The 19,537-nt window shown below is 44.2% G+C and overlaps 1 protein-coding gene across 1 annotated transcript in view; it reads right to left on the bottom strand.

Moving 5' to 3' along the window:
- The window catches only part of ARID4A (AT-rich interaction domain 4A), an 81,695-nt gene that overhangs the window by 23,898 nt on the left and 38,260 nt on the right, over positions 1-19,537 (bottom strand). Inside the window, 4 exon segments of the mRNA XM_044271955.1 lie at positions 1,209-1,449; positions 4,232-4,329; positions 4,417-4,511; positions 13,178-13,250. Of these exon segments, the coding sequence (XP_044127890.1) occupies positions 1,209-1,449; positions 4,232-4,329; positions 4,417-4,511; positions 13,178-13,250 (507 nt within the window).

The following is a 19,537-nucleotide window of genomic DNA, read 5'->3' as shown; positions in this document are numbered from 1 at the left end:
TACTGCACTTGTGCTCAGGTCTAATGCAGGCGCACTGAATACCTAATTTGCATATGTATTAAAAGATTAATTTCTCTGGATTGCAAGATCCCTTTGGCAGCAAATATGCAATACAGGGAGGCACGTCTACCAGGCATTGTGGTTAATTTAATAGTGATTTTTCAGCTGACATACGCCCTCTAAAGAGGAGATGTCCCCTCTCCTGACCTGCCTGTTTTAGTAACTACTTGTATTCCCCATGTAATAACAATTCTAGAGCATCTCTTCCTATGGTTCTATGACGTGCTAGAATATTATGGATACAGGTCCAGATGGGTGTTAACAGCTAGGGGGTGTCCCTGTACAGACTGACACTATCCAATCAGTGCTGCCAGTGTCAGGCTGGGGACACACTCCCAGCCGTTAACTCCCATCTGTACCTATATCAAGAAACTTCTAGCAGGAATAAAAGAGGAATGACAACAAGTCATAAGAAGAGATGCTCTAGAATTGATATTACATGGGGAATGTAGGTAGTTACTAAAACAGACAGGTCAGGAGAGGAGACAGCTCCTCTTTAAAGGGAACCTGTCACCAGGATTTTGAGTATAGAGCTGAGGACATGGGCTGCTAGATGGCCGCTAGCACATCCGCAATATCTATTACCCATAGCTCTGTGTGCTTTTATTGTTTAAAAAAAAAAAAACGATTTGATACATATGCAAATTAACCTGAGATGAGTTCTGTCCGTGAGATGAGTCAGGGACAGGACTCATCTCAGGGTAATTTGCATATGTATCAAATCGATTTTTTTTTACACAATAAAAGCACACAGAGCTATGGGGACTGGGTATTGTGGATGTGCTAGCGGCCATCTAGCAACCCATGTCCTCAGCTCTATACACAAAATCCCGGTGACAGGTTCCCTTTAAGATTGGCCATTCATAATTTGATGTCTCACAGCCACCTGTTTTCTGCAAGCGATGTCTCGGATCTTGGACCTAAGGTTCACATTGGCACAGTCGGAGTTCCTACCCTTCTATTTTCTATGACAAAAAGTAATGAGGTCAGAAGGCCTTGAGAATACATGACAGTTTCATGCCGTCTCCAGTACTCAGCCTGCACATGGTCATTCCCTAACATCCATGGGTTTTATCCTATGTGTAGTGTAACTTCACACAGAAGCAACAAGTAAGCCTTCCGGAGCTGCACAATTAATAAATACTCACCCTTGGCGATCTGACTTCAGTCTCATCCTTCTCATTCTCACTGGTAGAATCGGTGTCATCATCGTCATCATCATCTTTAATCTTTGCGTTGACTGGGGGGTCTGCATCTTCTTTCTTGTCACTATTCTCCATTGGTTCTTCCTGTGCCGGGCTTTCCTCTATAGGTCTAGGGTCATTATGGTGAATAGTCCTGAACTGAATTTCTAAGGAACGGCAATATTCCTCAAACCGATACAAATACCTGAAATTAGAAGCCAAAGGTCAAATACAGCAATCATTTTTTTCTTTTCTTTGTAGCTTGTACACCGTCTGAGGCATTTTGTTACGATTGCGCGTCTTCTGCCCCTCTTCTTCAATACACGACAGCCGGATATTATACATCATATAGAGTAACAACATTTTTGGGCCTATTACTAATTTACCCCATTTTCAAGCTAACAGGCCAAATTATTATTTTTTCAATATACGACAGCACACCACAATATAATATATATATATTTATTAATATTGAATATATCCACGGCACTTCCTTCAGTAAAAAAGTGTAGGTTTATTCACCAGTAGCAACGTTTCGGTTTACACACTGGAACCTTTCTGAAGGTTCCAGTGTGTGAACCGAAACGTTGCTACTGGTGAATAAACCTACACTTTTTTACTGAAAGTGCTGTGGATATTTTCGATTATTTATCTAGGAGAGGATCGCTCCATCAGCCGCTGGCACCAGTTTCTCTACATTTCTGCTGTGCAGTTCACATATTTGGGACTCCGATATATATATGATCAAAATTAGAGAACAATTTATGAACACTTGATTTTTCAGAAATAATGTAATCTACATTGATCATCATTTGTTTCAAATTTCATTTTTTTTTTTTTGAAATAAGCAAATATTAGAATACATGTTACTATGGCCCAATAATCCGGGTTGGTGGAATATTCTCGAACATAAAATACAACATATCATTTTAGATTTTTAGTCACTTGGATAACTATAAAACATCTTGTTGGTGTTCAGGCGTACAGAGCCCATAAACCTCAAGAATGATATATATCCAACTTATATTTAATCAAGTGAGGTTAACATAGAATAACAGTAGCACCAGCATTGTATGTAAATCCAGGAATGATACACTGAGCCAATGCCTCCGGCCAGTTTGGAGGCATGCGGGGTAAGTGATATACTTGTCTAGAGACTCTAGAGGTCCAGGTCCTGCTGTAGACATTGCGATCCATGGTGTGTATTTTAGTCAGGCAGACAGTCTGGTGCAAGAGTGGGTACCATCTCTTTCTACACCTCCCAACATTGATCATCGTTGGAAGGATGTTTTGTAAGGGGTACACCATGCCATTAGAACTGTGGTTTTCCAAAATAACTAAAGTATATCAACATAAAACCTTTATTTTTCAAAACGTGTGATCATAATTAGAGAACAGCAATGACTAACACAGAGAGATTTTTCTGCAGGTTACACCGGTCACCAATCAGTAGAAGTGCACATGCCCTTGGCTGTGAATGACTTCAGCACATCTGCAGCCGCAGGACATCACTTGTCTCTCGCTCTGGTGGGATTTTGCTCCACTCTTCTTCCAGTCTCTTCAAAAGTTCTGTGACTGTTGTGGGTTTCTTGACCATAAAACTTGGTCACCAAGGGTTTTCCAGAGGTTTTCTATTGGGCTTTAGATCAGGACTCTGTGCCGGCCATTTCATTGTTTCAATGTTTTCAGTTTCAAGGAACTGCTTTACCCGTTTTGCTGTGTGACAGGGGGACATTGTCCTGCATGGAAATTGCTGGCTGATTGAGTGATGAATGCAAGGAAGGAACCGTGTGTTGGAAGAAGGTTCTGATCCACACTTGCATTCACTCTGCCATGTAGCTGTATGAGAGGTCCAACTCCTGCTGCAGAAAACATTCCCCAAACCATCACACTTCCTCCTCCACCTTTCACTGACTTCTTTACACACTTTGGGTTCAGTCTTTCTCCAGTTTATCGACTGAACATAATGTTGCCCATCAGAGCCAAATAAATTAAACTTGCTTTCATCACTAAAATGAACTCTGGGCCACTTCTCCTCTGTCCACACAACATGCTCCTCAGCAAAGTCTAGCCTTTTGATGTTTTCTGCTAATGAGAGGTTTGGTCACTGCAGAGTGGGCTTTCAGTCCAAATGCTCTTAAACGTGGAGAACATGCATGACGAGACAGATCCTTACCCTGTTCAGTGCTGAACTGGCGAGCAATTCCGGCTGCAGTGTCGAAACGATTACCCATGGAGATTCTCCGCATTATCCTGTCCTCTCTTGCATTTGTCTTTCGGGGGCGACCAGCCTTCTTGGGGGACTTGAATGAGTTTGTGATGTTGTAAAGATGCAATATTCTAGAAATCACAGACTTGGAACCACCAACTTCTCTTGCTATGGCTGATAGGGTCACCTCTTTGGCCTTCATCTGGACAATCTGCTGTCGGAGGGTTTCAGTCACTTTGGAACGGCACACCATTTTGGCAAAAGTCAGTGAAAACTGGAAAGTTAGGCTGTCAGTTAAATAGGGTTTGTCATTGTCAGATCATTAAGGAAATTAGCACCAGTTACCAGATTAACACCAATAACTTGCAGGTATCTGAAAGAGTTCTCTAATTTTGATCAGTGTTCCTTTTCAATGATCTCATTTACATTTTTATTCTGCGATTTAGCATAAATACAATTTATGAAATAAGCTTAAAATGCTGCTATTTTACTCATGTTAGGATATATTCACATAGGACTACACTATGACCTTGACATTTTGGAAATTGTGTATTCTTTAATTTTGATCGCCACTGTATATGAGAGAGAGAGAGAGAGAGAGAGAGAGAGAGAGAGAGAGAGAGAGAGAGAGAGAGAGAGAGAGAGAGAGAGAGAGAGAGAGAGAGAGAGAGAGAGAGAGAGAGAGAGAGAGAGAGAGAGAGAGAAGAGAGAAGAGAGAGGAGAGAGAGAGAAGAGAGAGGAGAGAGGGACACACACGATACCTTACACTCCAACGTACTTTTTGTATGCTGTTTTTACATTGTAAGACGCTGCCGAATTCAAAATAGGAATGCCAAGGTCCATATAAATCTGCTTCCATACAGGGCCGCTTTCAATCTGATGGGGAAAAATAAAATTACAGATATATCAATCCCCCAACAGGTTATTGAAGCAGAGATAGTACTCACTCTAACTTCTACTTACTTTGTCACAACCCCCCTGCTGATACACAAGTCGAAAAAGCTTGAAGAGGTTTAAATCCTTGTAACCCAATACTGGCGGCTTGTTGATTGGGGTTCCTAGTAATAAAAAATAAAATTAAAAAATAAATAGAGGAAGATCCATAAAAATGGCATCTCATGAACTGGACACAAGCGGTTATACATGTGATTAGCATGTGCAATATAGAATTTAATCAAATATAGAAAGTATGAGATAATCAGAAGATGTTTCAGTAAACCAGAAAATATATATATTATAAACAATATTTTTTGTAGAACTCCGCACTGTGCTAGTCCTCTATTACTCCCCCTAAAACTATATGAATACATTGACAACTGAGTACTATCATTCTCCTCATCAACAGGGTGTGCCCCTAACAAAGTCTGATCATGCCCAGAGTGACTGGACACGGTTAGGCCACTTTCCCATCACCGTTTAGTTTATCGTTCTTCTCATCTATCAAAAGAACAGGGGGGAAAAAATTTAATACATTTTAAAAAGGATCCATTATTTTAAGCATCCGTTGTGCTCATTTTGCATTCATTATTTTAGACGGTAGAAAAAAGGACTTCTCGTCTAAAATAGCAGATCTTGGACGGAGCTGACAAAAACTGATGCAAAATGAGCATAACGCATGCTCAAAAAAGGATCCTTTTTTTTTATTTTTCTGTTCTACTGACAGATCAGAAGAAAGGAAAACTAAATGGTGATGTGAATGTGGCCGCAGACAGTGTAGGGACACACCCAAGAGATACACCAATCTATTCACACATTTCCAGGGTAAATATCTGAGGAACGGTGATACAGGGTTGTAAGAAAATATACTCCACAATTTTATTTTGTGGGGGCTACAGGAATTTAGTTATTGGCAATATCATCTTTAATGGGGTATTCCAGTTACTGTATATAAGCTTATCCTCCTATTCACAGGATAGAGGATAACTACTAGATTGGTGGAGGTGTGACCACTGGGGTCCCCATGAATCTTGAGAATGAGGGCCCTGTACCTCGCGGGGCCTCCAAAAATAAATGGAATCGCTGGTCAAGCATTTAACGTGCAGCTTTATTCATTCTCTATGGGACTAGTGAAAATAGTCCCATAGAGAATGAATGGCGTTGCACGGTGCATGCTCAACCAGCTGCTCGTTTCAGGAAAGCCCATGCAGTATAAGGTCCCTTGTTTTTGTAATTGGTCAAGTCCTAACTGTCAGACCTCCACCGATACAGAGTTACTCCCTATACTGTGGAATAACCAGAATACCCCTTTAAGGTAATTTATAACAGAATCAAACAGATGGCTATATCATTTTGAGGAAATCGTTGTAAAGTGGAGGTGGATTGAACAATGATTTTTTTTGTTTTTATTCAATTTCCCTCTCTTAAGCAACTTTCTTATGATCCTGGACAACCCCTTGAAGAAAAAAAAAAAAAGAACATTTAACATTGGATTATTGTACAAATGAAGAGACCCCTTTTAAAGTAATTTAAAAGAGTATTCCGACTGATTGCAGAAATCTCCTATCCACAGGACTATTATATCCTATCCCTGGTACCTCCACCAATCATGAGAACGGGGCCTCCGTACCCCCTGCAGCCCCCCTGAAATGAACGGAGTGACCGGTCGCACATGCATTTATTTCTATAGGAGCTCCGAAGATGGCCGAGTACAGTGCTCAGCCATCTCTGGAATTCCCATAGAAACGAAAGGAGCGGGAGCACAGATGCCCCGTTGCTTTTAGGGTGTTTGCATGGGGGTACGGGCCCCCCGTTTTTGTGATCTAATAGTTATCCCCTATCCTGTGGATAGAGGATAACTTCAAACAATTGGAGTCCCCTTTTAATACTGCAATACCAGAATATTAGTGGGCAAACCCAGAAGGTATGCAAGACTGCATATGCTAGAAGAGAGGAAGCACACTAAAAGGTCTTTGCTGCGGTGTAACCTTATAACTGCCATTAGAAGGTCACAACATTTCCCTTCTGTGAATGAAGCAAAGAAGAAATGACATATGAACTCAACATTGCAGTCGCCTTAAAACTAATGTTTGTGAAAAGAAATTCTGAGAAACAGGCACCGTCCCGAAATGAAGCGAATGAAAAAAAAACAAAAACCTTAGGGCCCCCACACAGACCGACCAAACTTACAGAACAAGTCACTGCCTAGGGGAGACGAGCACCCCCCCGCAGCATGGGCCCTTGGTCGGGTCAGTGGGTGAGGGACAGCCTACAGTCTGAAGCCTGGAGGCAGCCGCTGCAAAAGTAGAAAAACTCAAATCAGGTTTATGAGGAGGTACATAGCCCACAGCCGCATGAAAACGTAAACCAGCAGTCTGCTATCACCTACTACTGTGTGTATGCAAAAGGTAAAACTTAGCAATACATAGCAACTAAATATGCATTTCACATACTGTCATGTAGCATCCAATACCCGAACCAGGAAAGATCAAGCTCAAGACTCTCATGTAGCATCAAAACCGGTCCGGGACCACATGCAAGTGCATACAGACTGTACAGGCAACCATGCGGCTACGGTGCAGGCCTTAGAGGGAGGGTGAGGCCTTCTTGGTCCCATCCACATTGCTGCCAAGTGGTGAGAGCAGGACTCCCCTCTCAAAGGGCCATGCATCATTAGAAGACAAGTGGTTGGGAATGGTCCAAGGGTGATGGAAAGGGAGTACAAAGGGGAACAAACGCGAGGCAAAACCCAGCACGTTAAGGTGGGGACATTTGGATCGTGGCTATAGGTCCCTACTTTTTATGCATGTCCCTCGGTGTGTATGAATATATCAGACCTTAGTTTGTACCAATGTTGTATTCTTGCACAGAATTTCACGTAAATCATACATAAAAACTGTTCAGTGAACTATACACTGGTATACAACGCTGTCATTACATTTAATGTAATTGTATTTGATTAGCAAAGATTCTAAACTTTTTTTGGGATCAGTTCCGGTTTACCTCCTGTCCTTGTTAAACAGAAGCCGTGCTGACGGAGGAATAGCTTCATGGTGCTATATCTCGTCAATTAGCACGTTGACTACTATTCCATCCCACAAGGCGGCTGTTCCCTGCACGTGTAGGCGACAGGTACCCCTCGTTTCCTGCGAGTGTGTGGGAGATGTTCTCTGGACGTGTTTTTGGATCATGGAAATTACATCTGCCCCCCCCCAAGCTAATCCAGTTCAGTGAGTCAGCAAGGTGAAACCTAGGGGGCAGCTCGCCATTTCATTAAATAGTAAAATTTAAAAAAAAATGACAAATTTAAAAGCGACTGCGATAACCAAGTGCCCACTTTGCCGCTCAGGCAGCTGGGATATATGGGACAAAAAAATAAAAGCCACACACTAATATTTCGTTACGGCACGCATTCGCTGTGGCATTGTTTTGATAAGCTTCTGCAATGTCACAAGATTTATTTCCATCCAGTGTTGCATTCATTTTTCACCAAGATCTTGCATTGATGATGGTAGAGTCTGACCGCTGTGCAAAGCCTTCTCCAGTACATCCCAAAGATTCTCCATGGGGTTAAGGTCTGGACTCTGTGGAGACCAATCCATGTGTGAAAATGATGTCTCATGCTCCCTGAACCACTCTTTCACAATTTGAGCCCAAAGAATCCTGGCATTGTCATCTTGGAATATGCCCGTGCCATCAGGGAAGAAAAAAATCCATTGATGGAACAACACATACTGTTCCTGAACCTGGACCTGACCAACTGCAGCAACCCCAGATCATAGCACTGCCCCCACAGGCTGGTACAGTAGGCACTAGGCATGATGGGGGCATCACTTCATCTGCCTCTCTTCTTACCCTGATGCGCCCATCACTCTGGAACAGGGTAAATCTGGACTCAGACCACATGACCTTCTTCCATTGCTCCAGAGTCCAATCTTTATGCTTCCTAGCAAATTGAAGCCTTTTTTTCTGGTTTGCCTCACTGATTAGTGGTTTTCTTACGGCTACACAGCTGTTCAGTCCCAATCCCTTGAGTTCCCATCACATTGTGCGTGTGGAAAAGCTCTTACTTTCACTATTAAACATAGCCCTGAGTTCTACTGTTTTTCTTCGATTTGATTTCACAAAACGTTTAAGTGATCGCCGATCATAATCATTCAGAATTTTTTTCCCGACACATTTCTTCCTCGAATACAATGGGTCCCCACTATCCTTCCAGTTTTTTTATAATGTGTTGGACAGTTCTTAACCCAATTGTAGTAGTTTCTGCAATCTCCTTAGATGTTTTCTCTGCTTGATGCATGCCAATGATTTGACCCTTCTCAAACAGACTAACATCTTTTCCACGACCACGAGACGTGTCTTTCGACATGGTTGTTTAAGAAGTGAGAAGCAACTCATTGCACGAGTTGGGGTTAAATAACTTGTTGCCAGCGGAAAGATAATGGCCCATGCAGTAATTATCCAATAGGAGGCTCATAACTATTTGCTTAGTTAAATCCAGGTGGCGACTTTTTTTTTGGACAGGCAGTGTGTTTAAGCGAGATATTGGGATAAACCATCAGACTGGAATTCATGGGTTGGAGTAGATATGGAGGCAGTGTAGCATTACACAGAGTTATGGAAACAGCAGAGCGACAGCCCGCTCTGATCCTTCCATAAACCCGGCCACCAGGTCAGTGTTTAGGCCTAACTCGCCGTGGAATGGTGAACTGTAACAACCCCTTTAAGCATATCTATTGTCATCTTTTTATTTCTTTGATTACATGAAATCTTTGTTAAAGGGGTTGTCCGGGTTCAGAGCTGAACCTGGACATACCCATAATTTCACCCAGTCAGCCCCTGACATGAGCATCGGAGCAGTTCATGCTCCAATGCTCTCCCCTTGCCCTGTGCAGGATCGCGCAGGGCAAGGGCTCCTTTATTTACTATAACACACTGCTGGGCGGAGGCTTCCGCCCAGTAGTGTGTTCGGTGACGTCACCGGTTCTGGTGGGCCGACTTTAGCACTGTCCTAGCCGTTTTACAGGCTAGTGCAGCGCTCCGATGCTCTTGTCAGTGGGGCTGCCTGGAGAAATTCTGGGTATGTCCGGGTTCAGCTCTGAACCCGGACAACCCCTTTAAGTATCTGATCGAATAAAGAGGCATCTTCCTCTTTAAAATAGCTCAAGTCCAAATATATATGCCCCATCAATTTCTCCATCTTCTTTCTCTTTTGTGGGTTTATTATATGTTGCATATTAATAGCTTCTAATTTCTGTAATACATACAGTAGGGAGGGAGGAGGGGGATGCGGCTGCAGGTTTTTCCTTTAGAAGCTGTGAGGGGGCAGCGAGGAAGAAACATCTCACTGGTTCACAGTCCTCGGCACAGCATCATGCCACTAAGCAGGCATGGAGTCAGAAAATATGCAAAAAAAGACCCAAAAAGATGCCCCAGGAGGCGACCATTTTAATTTGAGTGCTTTCGGAGTAATGTAACCTACAATATCCAAAAGCCCTATATGGACAGGGGATGTCTACCTGGGATACCATTAGGGCGAGTTCACACATAGGTTTATAGTAGCGTTATTCTGCAGTTTTAGTGGCGTTTTTTGCACTTACATTTTTGGTGTTTATTTTTGGGGGATTTTTGCAATAAAAACACCTGTTCCAGAGACTAGTTTAAAGTCTATGGAAATATGAAACTCAAGTGTTTTTTTTTTTGTGTTTTTGGCCTCTTTAAAAAAACAACAAAAAAAAAAAAAACACATGCTGGAGCCCTTGACGCTTTTTTCCAGCATTTTGACATCTGCTCTTTATAGGGGAAAAATGCCATGAAGAAAATGCAATTGGCAAACACACTGGGGTCATTTGTCAAAGTCATGTGTTTTAAAACCCAGCGCTGCCGCAGGATGTGCTTGATTTATGACAAGGCGCTGGACTTGTCATAAAATAAGGTGGATTCTCTGGCACTCCGCATGCCAGGCTCTTGCTGGAGTAGGTTTGAATCACAATTTACACCAGAAACCAGCCTACACTACACCCCCCATAACTCCACAGTGGCGAGGACGGCATGGAAATGCCATGTGAATATAGGCGCACAGGCATTAAAAAAAAATGCAAAACAGGGCCGCGCGACAATTTTATACCAGTTTCAGGCACAGTGGAGGTCATATTAAATCACTCCCATTGTTTGCAAAAAATAAAAAATATATTTTTACAAAAACAAATGGGGAGGGAGGTCATTTATTAAGCCTGGCATTTTAGATGCCGGACTTAATACCCCTTTAGCTAGCGATGGATGTGCCGAATTTATGTAGAGGTGCCAGCCTCCACATAACTTTGGCTAATCCACCGCCTGTCTAAATCTACGCCAGCTCCCTTGCTGGCATAGATATAAACCATTCTCGACACCTCAAACAGGTGTAGAAAATGTTAACATATCAGTCTGTTGATCTGCCTCCTTTCCCACCCCCCTCGCCCCCTTTTTTTAGACCTGGCTTGAGCAGGGAAGAGAAGCAGATTGTGGCGCAAATAACCTTTGTGCTGAAAACTGCGTCAGATATATGCCAAAAAGTGGTGTATATCAGTTTGTAAAGGACCCTCATTGTGTTTATGCGTTTTTTACAGTCATATGTGTAGGTGCCCTTTAAAAAAATCTGCAAGTTCCGCTGCATATAAACTGCATTGTTGAAGGCCTACTACTAAACTACATATTAAGTAAGAAATCCTTTATTCTCCTCTGTGCACTGGGACCTCAATGATAGCTAGTAACAGAAGTGGTGCTCCTACAAGTAAGTGTGTTTATATTTGGTGATCCTCAAACTTCCGAGTCTGATTTCAGGTTTTTAGTCAATTTGGCTACAGAGTTGCTTTAAAAAAGGGTCATCCGCTTTTGGCAATTTCTTTTTGTTACAATGCACCGCCAAAAAAAGTCGCCACTCCAGTGAATGGGCAGTCCAAGCCATTCCTGGGGTGTTAAAGGGCATCTTTAGATTTGTCCCTATGACACTGGCTGACCTGTTACATGTGCGCTTGGCAGCTGAAGGCATCTGTGTTGGTCCCATGTTCATAGAAAAATACAGGTTTTAGATATATGCAAATTAGCCTCTTGGAGCAATGGGGGTGTTGCCTTTACACCGAGAAACTGCTTTCTCTGCGACTGGCGTGCCCTCTACACTTTGACCGGGCCAGGTGTGATGACGATTTCACTGTCTGGTCCTGTTCAAAGTGTAGAGGGGTGGCAGTTGCAGAGAGAGCAGAGCCTCTAGGTGTAATGGAAACGCCCCCGTTGCTCATAGATACTCATTTGCATGTATTAAAACTTCATTTTTCTCAGCAATGCGGGCACATATGAACATGGGACCAACACAGATGTCTTCAGCTGCCAAGTGCACATGTAACAGGTCAGCCAGTGTCATAGGTACAAATCTGCTGACAGATGCACTTTAAGCCAGAGATTAGGAAGTGAAGAAAAGCAGGGATCGCAGCAGCGGAGGGATCGGTGAGGTGAGAACTCATGCTTTGCTCTTTTAACCCACTACAACAGCAGTTTTAATTAAAATTATCCCTCCGAAATATCCCTGCAAGCAATTTCTCTGTCCAGCAATGAAGGTGAGGTGACAGACTAGACAGGAGCCACAACGGAGATGTGAACACAACCTCCGTTAGCTACTTCTTCGTAAGATATTTTGAACACCTCTGAGATATTGGTCGTTACAGCTTCAGCATATCGCTGGCGAATGACTATTCTTCTGCTGTACACGGGATCAGCAAAGTTTTCTTTAACTCTTCAGTACAAAAATACCATATTTGCTGCTTAGGTTGACAAAAATGTGCAGGATAAAAACTAAAGTGAAAAGACCCCATGTTGCGACAGGTAAGAGCTGCCAAGCCGAACTACTGCCACACCTAGATAATTAGCAGGTACATGCATAAGGTAGACCTGCTTTAGGAAACCTAATCTCCTAGATCCTATCATATTGTTTTGTGACCTCTTTATCCTGCAGCAGATTTCTTATTCACCATTTCCTCTTACTAAAGTCTCAAAAAGCTCTTCAGTAATTTTGTGTGTGAACCTTCGAGTTGTACAGCACACAGTGCCTGAACAAAGTTAATTTCACTGAATTCAAAATGGCAGAACAGAAAGCGTTTCGACCAAGCCAGGTCTATTACTAGCTATTTTCAGCAATTTAGTGGAGCTGGCAATACACATTAGGTCTACGCTGGGCAAACCCACTGATCTCGGCAGGTTCGGACGACCATCTAATGCAGGCATCCTCAAACTGCGGCCCTCCGGCTGTTGTAAAACTACAACTCCCACAATGCCCTGCTGTAGGCGGATACCTGTAGGCTGTTCGGGCATGCTGGGAGTTGTAGTTTTGCAACAGCTGGAGGGCCGTAGTTTGAGGATGCCTGATCTAATGTGTATGGGGCCTCCCGACTCTTCCCTGAAGGCTGATGTTGGGAGAGAAAAGTTGGGCATGTTGGATTTCAGGTGCCTGATCCCATGTTCTCAAGGAGATAAGGCACAGCCAGAGGTGTCCAGCAGACATCTAATCCAACAGAATGGCAAAGTTATTGGGAAGGAGCTTTCTTTCCTCACCGCATTCTTTACATATGCATGCTCGGCCTTGTCAAGCACGCATATGTAAGGGAGGATCAGGAGAGATTGCCCCTTCCTAATGTCTTTGCCGCTTTGACGTCTGCTGAATCAATGGGTACGTAGTTTTCATGAGTATTAGCAGCAGTTTAGTCACCAGTGAAATAAATGCCCATTATCGTCACCATGCTAGACTGCAGCTTACCTCTGTCTTCCATAAACTTGTAAAGCTGCTGCAGGAAGTTGTCCCTTTCAATTGGGTCTGCTTCTTCCTCTGGCTACATGGAAGGAGAAAGAAAGAAACGTAAGAAACTGTGCAACACTCCGGCTCATCAGCTGCATCACTGAAAATGGAAGACATGTTAAAGGAAAAAGTAAATTGTGATTTCCAGGTCGGAACCTCAATTAGGATGCAGGTCTTAATAATGAAATCTTAGGTCCCCGGGAGATTTAAAGGGACACACTAGACAAAACTCCTGTGCTATTCCCAGTGCAGAGTCAGACGAAGGAGATGCCAGATTCAAACAAAACCATGCACAGTGCTTTCTTTTAAAGAGCAAAGGGCCAATCCTCAAATCCCAAGTGCGGCTTCTGCAGAGGACGTGACACCACGTCAGCAGACTGTTTGGATACAGCTTGACTTTAGCACTCAAATCTGAATGTAATGATGCGTAACTGTAGGAGTCTGAGAAACACTGGAACACCATCATTCGAACACGTCAAGACTCTACGAAGAGCTGCTCTGGGAAAGCTGAGCAATCACTGTAACTGCCCACAGTACCGCGCTCAAAGGGAGTTAAAGGGGTTCTCCACTGGGAGCAAAAGGCTGTAGAAACTTAAAGAGGGTCATTTAATAAGACCAGTGTTTTAGATGCCGGTCTTAATAAGCCCCTACGATGGATCCGCTGAAGTTATGTAGCGGCGCCGGCCTATACATAACTTCAGTGTATCCGGTGCCAGTCTAAATGTACACCACTGTAGAAAATTATAAATAAGCCTCCCTTTCCCCGCCCACTTTTTTGGCGTGACAGGGGAAAAGTCACAGATTGTGGAGCAAATAACCTTGGCGCCACAATCTGCGCCAGAAATACGCCTAATATAGGCGTATTTCTGATCGTAAATTACCCCCCAAAATCCTTCCCCTTAAAATTCTCCACCATTCTGTCTCCGCTGGGCCTGCAGCAGACAGATGCCACTCATAGCTTCTATCACCGCTGCAGCCATTTCGCTGACCTTAGCGGTCTCGTGCTGTTCATGCACATAACATCGTCAGTACAGGCCCAGCAAGGATCAGAGAACCGCTTTAAAACCCACCTTCCTCAGAGCACTGAATGCCCAGTGCCATGCTATACAGCGCTGCAGGAAGGAAAACCGCTGCATAACTGGAGAAATTAGCGCTTCAGGAGTTTGGAAAAGCTGTGAAACAACCCTTGTGGGAGCAGAGAACCAATGTTCGCGAGTGAAAGGGTCTTAAATCGCTGGAAATACATCATAGTCATGATAGAAAACTATAACTAATTTGCCCGTTGCATTTGTTTTTGCATAGTACATATCCTTTGTAAAGTGCAGGTAATATGTCACAGGAGCTTACAATCTAATCTCCCTGCCACTAGCACACATGCACACCGCCGTGTACGGAGGCATACTCTTTACAGGAACATCACTGTAGGAGACACAACATATATACATATTATGCATGGCTGGTGGCCATCCCCATTGGAAACGAGGCACGTACTTTAACTGTACACATGTGCTTTATATGTCCTTTGTGTATACACTGGTATTGTGCATTCGATTTTCAATCATGCTAATAAAAAAAAAAAAAGGTATCCTAGCAGGTTTCCATGCGACAAACCAGTAGAAAATATATGGCTGGATGTGCTCTGCCCACGGGTGCATGCTTCATTGTGCTGTATTAGGAGAGACAGGCAGGCTGCTGCACAATAGCAACTACAGCATGGAGGGGGGAAAAGAAAAAATGGCTGAATACATCCCATCCCAACAAACAAGTTCTAATAACGTTTGTGCAAACCACAACCTTACAAAAAGGGACAATCGGAGCTAATCAATAAAAAGCCAGAAACAATGCGGCCGAGTGGCTCCCTCCACACCCACCTGCTTAACACAGCACCATAAGGAACGCTAAAAGCCCTGCCAGGTCATCCTGCACAGGCCGGCGCCGGGACACCTTGCTCTAGGCATGGCCTGTGATCAGCCTCCCTGCAGACTTCCAAGGGTTAAACTGCAGCAGCCGACATATCGTTGCGCGCCCCCCAATTCGTCACTGGATGCCCCATCATGGACAAAGTGAATAAACAAAAAAAATGGAACACATTCTCCTTGCAAAGCTAGAAAAAATAAAATAAAAATACTCACAGCCCCCTTAATGTGAGCCCCAAGCAGGCAGGCTGTGGACCCTCATGGCTACATTACAAAAAAAAAAAAAAAAGGAAAGGAAAGAAAAGAAAAGAAAAACGCGTCTCCATTCTGCTCTGCTGCCACCTAACTCCTGAAGACATCAAGGGGCTGGATCTCCGCTCGGCCTTCCCATTTTTTCCCCTTCTCCACACCTCAGGTCGACTTAAACTTAACGTATGTACAAACCACCCCATCGCCTTAATGATTTGCAGGCTGAAAGTAGCTCCCACCCAACAACAACAAGGGTGGGGGGCAGATCATTCTTCTTGATCTCTTTATTAAAAGATATGAGCAGCGTGACAGATCCCACTTATTGTCTGCGAGCCTGCCCAGCCTCCTCATGTCAGCCCCACTCAGAACATGCCAATCTGCTGGAGCCATGCACACGCTACTTCTTCCCCTCCGAGACCAGCACTAAAACGTCTCACTTTTCCTAGGCATTTTTCTTTCCCCCCGCCGAGCAGACCACATTACGTCTCTGATCCTGACGAGGAGAGAGCTCCCCTGCAGCCGGCGATGCAGAGGGAACATGGCACAATGCTTACCTAACGACTGCTTTTCCTCCTTCCAGGATGGGAATTGTTCATGCATGTCCTAGCAGCATGAGAGCCCCCAGTGCTGCCTTCAGACGGGCCTGCGTTACAGCGCTTCTGCCTGCCTGGGGTAGCTACGCGCTCGCTGCTTTGCCTGCATTATTCCCTCCCGTGTAAGGGAGCAAAAAAAAAATTTCAGACATTACATGAAAAAGAGAAAGACAGCCCCATTTCAAAGCATCTGGCGAACCTCCCCTGGCAGCTTGCCAAGCCTCTGCTCAACCTTCCTGTCTCGGTAGAGCATGCGTGCTTTATGCCCAGCACCAGGTTTCCATGGTAACACTCTAGGCAGCCCCTCGAATAGGGGGAGAAAGCGTTGTGTTTTCACATAGACAAAAAATGCCATCAGCAGGCATGTAGGGAGGGAGGGAGGAAGAAGAGGGAAAAAAGGGAAATATTTCTGAACTAGACACAATACCATACAGAGTGCTTCCCCTCGTCTCCCATATGGCTGTGGATCTATACGAAACCCTAAAGCTTTGCACGGATCAGACAGGAGAAGAAAAAAAAAAAGAAAGAAGAATAGAAGGGAATGTGATACATCATAAGTTACAAAGTCACCTCCCTCCCCCCCAGGGGGGGCTTCTAACTCGTCGGATTGCTGCAGAGCTCTATACACAGGTTGTGTTCTGGGGTCTCACTGTCTCAGCAAATTCTACGGTCAGAGATCCAGACACAAAGGGGTTACACGGGCCTGGTCCTGCCCGGCAGAGAAAGTGCCGACTGCAGACGCACAGACTGCATTTAGGTTAGGGCATGCACGTAGCCTCCATAGGAATGGATCGAACCATGCAACTCGTCTGACTTAAAGGGAACCTGTCACCTGGTTTAAAGGCCACTAACTCACCAGCCCGCTGTTACACAGGGAGGGTTTAGGATCCCAAAAATATCCACGGCAAATCTGGAAAAAAAAGAAAGTAAAAGAAATTCAAACTTACTGAGAGAAGAGTCCAAGACTGTTCCCCAGCACCAGAGGCATACACAATGATGCCAATGATACACCGTGCAGTGAAGGGAGGTGCACCATTCTCGGATCCATCCCAGAGCATGCCCCTGATAACACTAGAGAAGAGTCCTGGACTCTTCTCAAAAGGGGTTTTCTGAGATTTTAATACCGATGATCTATCCCCAGAATAGGTCATCAGTACCCGATAGTGGGAGTCTGACTATCCGAACCCCCCGCCGACCGGCTGTTTGATAAGGCACCGGTGGTCCTGTGACTGCCGCAGGCTTCTGGCAGCTTTTCCTAGGTGAATGGGGCTGATCTGCTGATACCAAGCACAGCCGCTATACAATGTACGGCTGCGGCACTCACAGGACCGCCGCTGACTTCTCCAAATAGCTGATCAGGGTGTTGGACCTCCACTGATCAGATACTGATTATCTATCCTAAGGATGGGTCATCAGTAATTAAATGCTATAATTAATATAACGGCATGCTGGTAGTTTAGTCGCCCCAATGTGACTTCTTTGACTACTGACCGCAACTCTGGGGCAGTGCAATTCTGACGCATGAGAGTTGCACTACAATCAACGGCTCATATCTTTTATGCAGATTATGTTTCAGTGTGGACTCAGAGGCAACAAGTGTTACATGCAGATTTGCCCCCGGATTTCAAATTTTTTCATTGAGGTTTTCAACCGTTGCAATGTAGTCTGCAGAAAGAGTTGACAAGCTGCAGATTGCAAGATCCGCAGGTCAATTTTCACGGCGCATATTTCCGCAAAATCTTATCTACTTAGATGCAGATCTGCTGCATACAAATCCGTATGGTAAATCCATGGGTAACATGCACGGCTTCACAGGGACTTTTGGTTGAGCTAAGAATCAAGCATTGCTACAAACTCAATGTTTTCTTATGGGGAGACACTGTTTTTGTATTTCTTTGTGAGCTTTAGCTTGTGAGTTTTACAGTAAACCAAAAAAAGGCCTACAAAAGGAAACTGACATATACTTAAATGGGTCATCAGACTCTTTGTAACTGATGACCTGTCCTCAGGATAGGTCATCAGCATCTGATCGGTGTGGGTCTGACACCTCTGCTGTTTGAGAAAGCCTGGAGCTCCTGTGAGAACCTTGGTCTTCTTGCTGCTTGCCCTAGGCCAGCGACGTCACAACCATTGGTTACATGGCTGCCTAGGCGCTCTCAAACAGCGGATCCTCAGGGGTCCTGGGTGCCAGACCTCCACCGATCAGAAGCCAATGACCTGTCCAGAGGATAATCTCTTAAAGGGATCTGTCCATCAAAATGGTTATTCAACCTACAGGTAGCATGTTTATAAAGGAGGTAAAGCTGAGCAGACATACATCGCTTTGTAGGAAAGGATTCAGTATAAGGCTACATGCACACGACCATGCAGTGTTTTGCAGTCCGCAAATCATGGATGTCGCTCGTGGGAATTCTGTAATTTACGAAACTGAACAGGCAGCCCATTATAGAAAAACTGACAAGAATAAGACACGCTCTATATTTTTTTCGGAGCCACAGAACGGAGCAAAGGCACACTGTACTCCTAAGCACAAAACGTAAAGGGATCTGGATCACTCAAATACAAGTTATGCTGAATCTTTTCCCCAAAAAACAATATATCTGCTAAGCTCCTTCGTCTCTATAACATACTGCTATCAGATTGAGCACTATATTCAACATGACTGGTTTCTTTAAATAATAGGAGCTGAGCAAACCAATATATAGTTTTATAGGAAATTATTCAGTAAAACTTGTAATTTATGCATTTATATCTCTCCTCTTTCTGACTTCATTGTTTACAAAGGAGGTGTTACCAGTGATTGATAGCATTCTCTGTGTAAGGGTGTATACAGAGATAACCATCAATCACCAATAACACCTCCTTCATCTACAATGAAACCAGAAATAGAGATATAAATGAATACATTACACGTTTTAATTAATATTTTCCCATCAGTGATTGACAGCCTTCCCTCTGAGGAGGAGGTCCTATCAGTGACTGACTGCCTTCCCTCTATGAGGAGGAGGTCCCATCAGTGACTGACAGCCTTCCCTCTATGAGGAGGAGGTCCCATCAGTGACTGACAGCCTTTCCTCTATAAGGAGGAGGTCCCATCAGTGATTGACAGCCTTCCCTCTATGAGGAGGAGGTCCCATCAGTGACTGACAGCCTTCCCTCTATGAGGAGGAGGTCCCATCAGTGACTGACAGCCTTCCCTCTATGAGGAGGAGGTCCCATCAGTAACTGACAGCCTTCCCTCTATGAGGAGGAGGTCCCATCAGTGACTGACAGCCTTCCCTCTATGAGGAGGAGGTCCCATCAGTGACTGACAGCCTTCCCTCTATGAGGAGGAGGTCCCATCAGTGACTGACAGCCTTCCCTCTATGAGGAGGAGGTCCCATCAGTGACTGACAGCCTTCCCTCTATGAGGAGGAGGTCCCATCAGTGACTGACAGCCTTCCCTCTATGAGGAGGAGGTCCCATCAGTGACTGACAGCCTTCCCTCTATGAGGAGGAGGTCCCATCAGTGACTGACAGCCTTCCCTCTATGAGGAGGAGGTCCTATCAGTGATTGACAGCCT

This window comes from Bufo gargarizans, chromosome 11 (assembly GCF_014858855.1).
Source record: "Bufo gargarizans isolate SCDJY-AF-19 chromosome 11, ASM1485885v1, whole genome shotgun sequence".
Classification (NCBI taxonomy): Eukaryota; Metazoa; Chordata; class Amphibia; order Anura; family Bufonidae; genus Bufo; species Bufo gargarizans.
This window is presented reverse-complemented; position numbering and strand designations above follow the sequence as displayed.